The sequence below is a fragment of the Hypoxylon trugodes genome (genome assembly GCF_022578975.1).
Source record: "Hypoxylon trugodes strain CBS 135444 unplaced genomic scaffold F4822scaffold_4, whole genome shotgun sequence".
Classification (NCBI taxonomy): Eukaryota; Fungi; Ascomycota; class Sordariomycetes; order Xylariales; family Hypoxylaceae; genus Hypoxylon; species Hypoxylon trugodes.
Window position 1 is genome coordinate 439,056 of NW_026250019.1, and position 2,237 is coordinate 441,292.

The following is a 2,237-nucleotide window of genomic DNA, read 5'->3' on the forward strand; positions in this document are numbered from 1 at the left end:
GAGCGTACTTTCGGGGCACCGTAGGGGGGTTTAATTTACGCAGTACCTACCTACCTAGGTATGGATCATGCATGTGTTTGCAGCCTCACATCCGTGAGTGTTCTCAAAACTATATACGTACTCGACTTAAAAACCGTCCTGAAAAGGCTTCTATATATGTGATGATTGGATTAAATAATAGATGCCTAAGTATCTTATATGTAGATCTATGTGATAGAAGAAACAGGAGTTGCATATGTATTATACGAATCGTACATAGAACATGACAAACACCCAGGATGTCGATTACCCTTATGCACATGAATCCTTCCCGTATCCCCTTACCCAGCACTTACTATGTCGAAAATACCATGTACATAGATACCTGGGTACATGACAAGTACTCCGTGTCCAACGCGGAAACCTGCAGGAAATACATGCTCATTGGCCTTTGTTTTATTACTGTGGCTGGCGGAATCTTATGGTTAAATGGCATTCACCAAAACATAGACATTTAGGGCTTATCTGCTCCCAGAGTGTAGCATATCAAATGTATATAATTATATGAGATGTTTATTTCATTATTTCAAGCTCCCCGTAGACAGAAGACATATATTTAATAACCTCCCCCGCCACTCGTTAGGTTGGCCGTCCTGGAACGTGGCGCTGTTATCCGAACATAATGATTTGGCTCCATATCGTCAGGCAGCGGTTGGTTGGCATCTATTGAGACACCTATGTCCGTCTTCACGACGATATCAGTTAGCCCAAAGGCCTGACCTTCCTGTACTTCACCATTTGGTTCTCTTGAATCCGGTAGATTCATGGCCTCTTCCTTTCCTTGCCTCGTGAGCGCTTCTGTGTCTGAGTCCAGCTGTCCCGACTCATTATTTCTACTTCGTAGAATTATATGGCCAGACCGGGCCGCCCCTTTGCTAGAAACGCCGTATTGTCTAGGGCCAGCACTACCAGATGCGTACGTGGCTGCCGAGCTACCAACCCCAAACCACTTAAACACAATGGGCCGAACTGCCGGAAGATTCGCGCATATAAAACCTATTTCGACTTCAACAGTACTCCATAAACCACCAGAAACGTTACTAAATGTGAAATCGGTCGGATCAATCTCATAGACACCAATAATACGGAATATGCTAGCAACACAGACACTAGGCCAGCATAATCAGCAAAGGAAGCGACAGTTGTGGGCAGGAAGCAAGAAAAAAACTCACAATGCACCAAGAAGGAATAAAAAACTGAGAGACCATTTCTTGCTCCTAGATGTATTCAATTTCCAAACAACAGGAAGAGGCAGGACCAGAACGGCGACGTCGCCAATGACGTTGATAATGGCGGATGCCGAGTAAAACGTATTTTGGTCGATACAATCCTCAATCTTCCCTTCCCAGAAACTTGCTACTGGGGTACACTGAAGGGCGAAAGAAAAGAAGTTACTGATAAAGATCATGAGCGAGAAGCATCCAACGCCAATGGCCGATATGCGGAAAGATTTCGTATGGAAAACACGCCAATAGAACAATAGAATGCCGACTTTAACACTGAAGACGCCGATGGACCAGAAGATTTCATATATATAGAGATTCTGATTTGTCGGAGCCATTAGCGGAACCCAGTTATAGATGCGCCCAAGGGATATTAGAATAAGAGACTTACCTTCATGAATTTGATGACGGTTTCCTCGTCTAAATCAGCTTGGTGCTGGCCGGACCCATATACAAGCCCGACGAAGTCGTTCGTACTCATAGCAATGCATATGAGCATAGGCAAGCACATCCAATAATCATCCCACCATAACTTTGCCGCCGAGGCACTTCTCGCGTAGATTCGAAGGCCAAACGATAATATGGAGAACGCAAGACAGGTTATAACTATGCCGACAGTGAGCCTCTGGGAATGAGTATCGAGAATACCTGCCGCCATGTTCTTTCAACGCCCATGCTCCGGGCCGCTACAGTGGCTTAGCTTCCTATTTCCTTGGCTTGGTGGAATATGTTTTTATATAAGGTGATATTGTCATGAGAGATTCGGTTTGAACTTTGATAGAATAAAAATATCGGTTGGGCTAGACCATCTTAAGAGTAGTAGTTGAAATACTGGGTGGAAGGCCTGTAAAAATGAAACAGGTCGATCACCACCATACCCACCGTTATAATCGAAATTTTCGACAAGTATCAGCCAGGGAGAGCCCATGCATATCGGATCAGCCAACCGATGACGATCCGCAGGAACCCCTGTTT

At 44.7% G+C, this 2,237-nt stretch overlaps 1 protein-coding gene across 1 annotated transcript; it reads right to left on the minus strand.

Annotated features, from left to right (window-relative positions):
• Nucleotides 1–516: 516 nt before the first annotated feature.
• F4822DRAFT_198577 (uncharacterized protein) lies at nt 517–2,017 on the minus strand. Its single transcript, XM_051453682.1, has 3 exons — nt 1,654–2,017; nt 1,212–1,582; nt 517–1,148 (listed from the first exon to the last, which is right to left on the minus strand). Exons 1-3 carry the CDS (start codon nt 1,918–1,920, stop codon nt 596–598), a joined length of 1,191 nt encoding a protein of 396 aa, XP_051315145.1. The 5' UTR covers nt 1,921–2,017; the 3' UTR covers nt 517–595.
• Between the last annotated feature and the right edge of the window lie 220 nt (nt 2,018–2,237).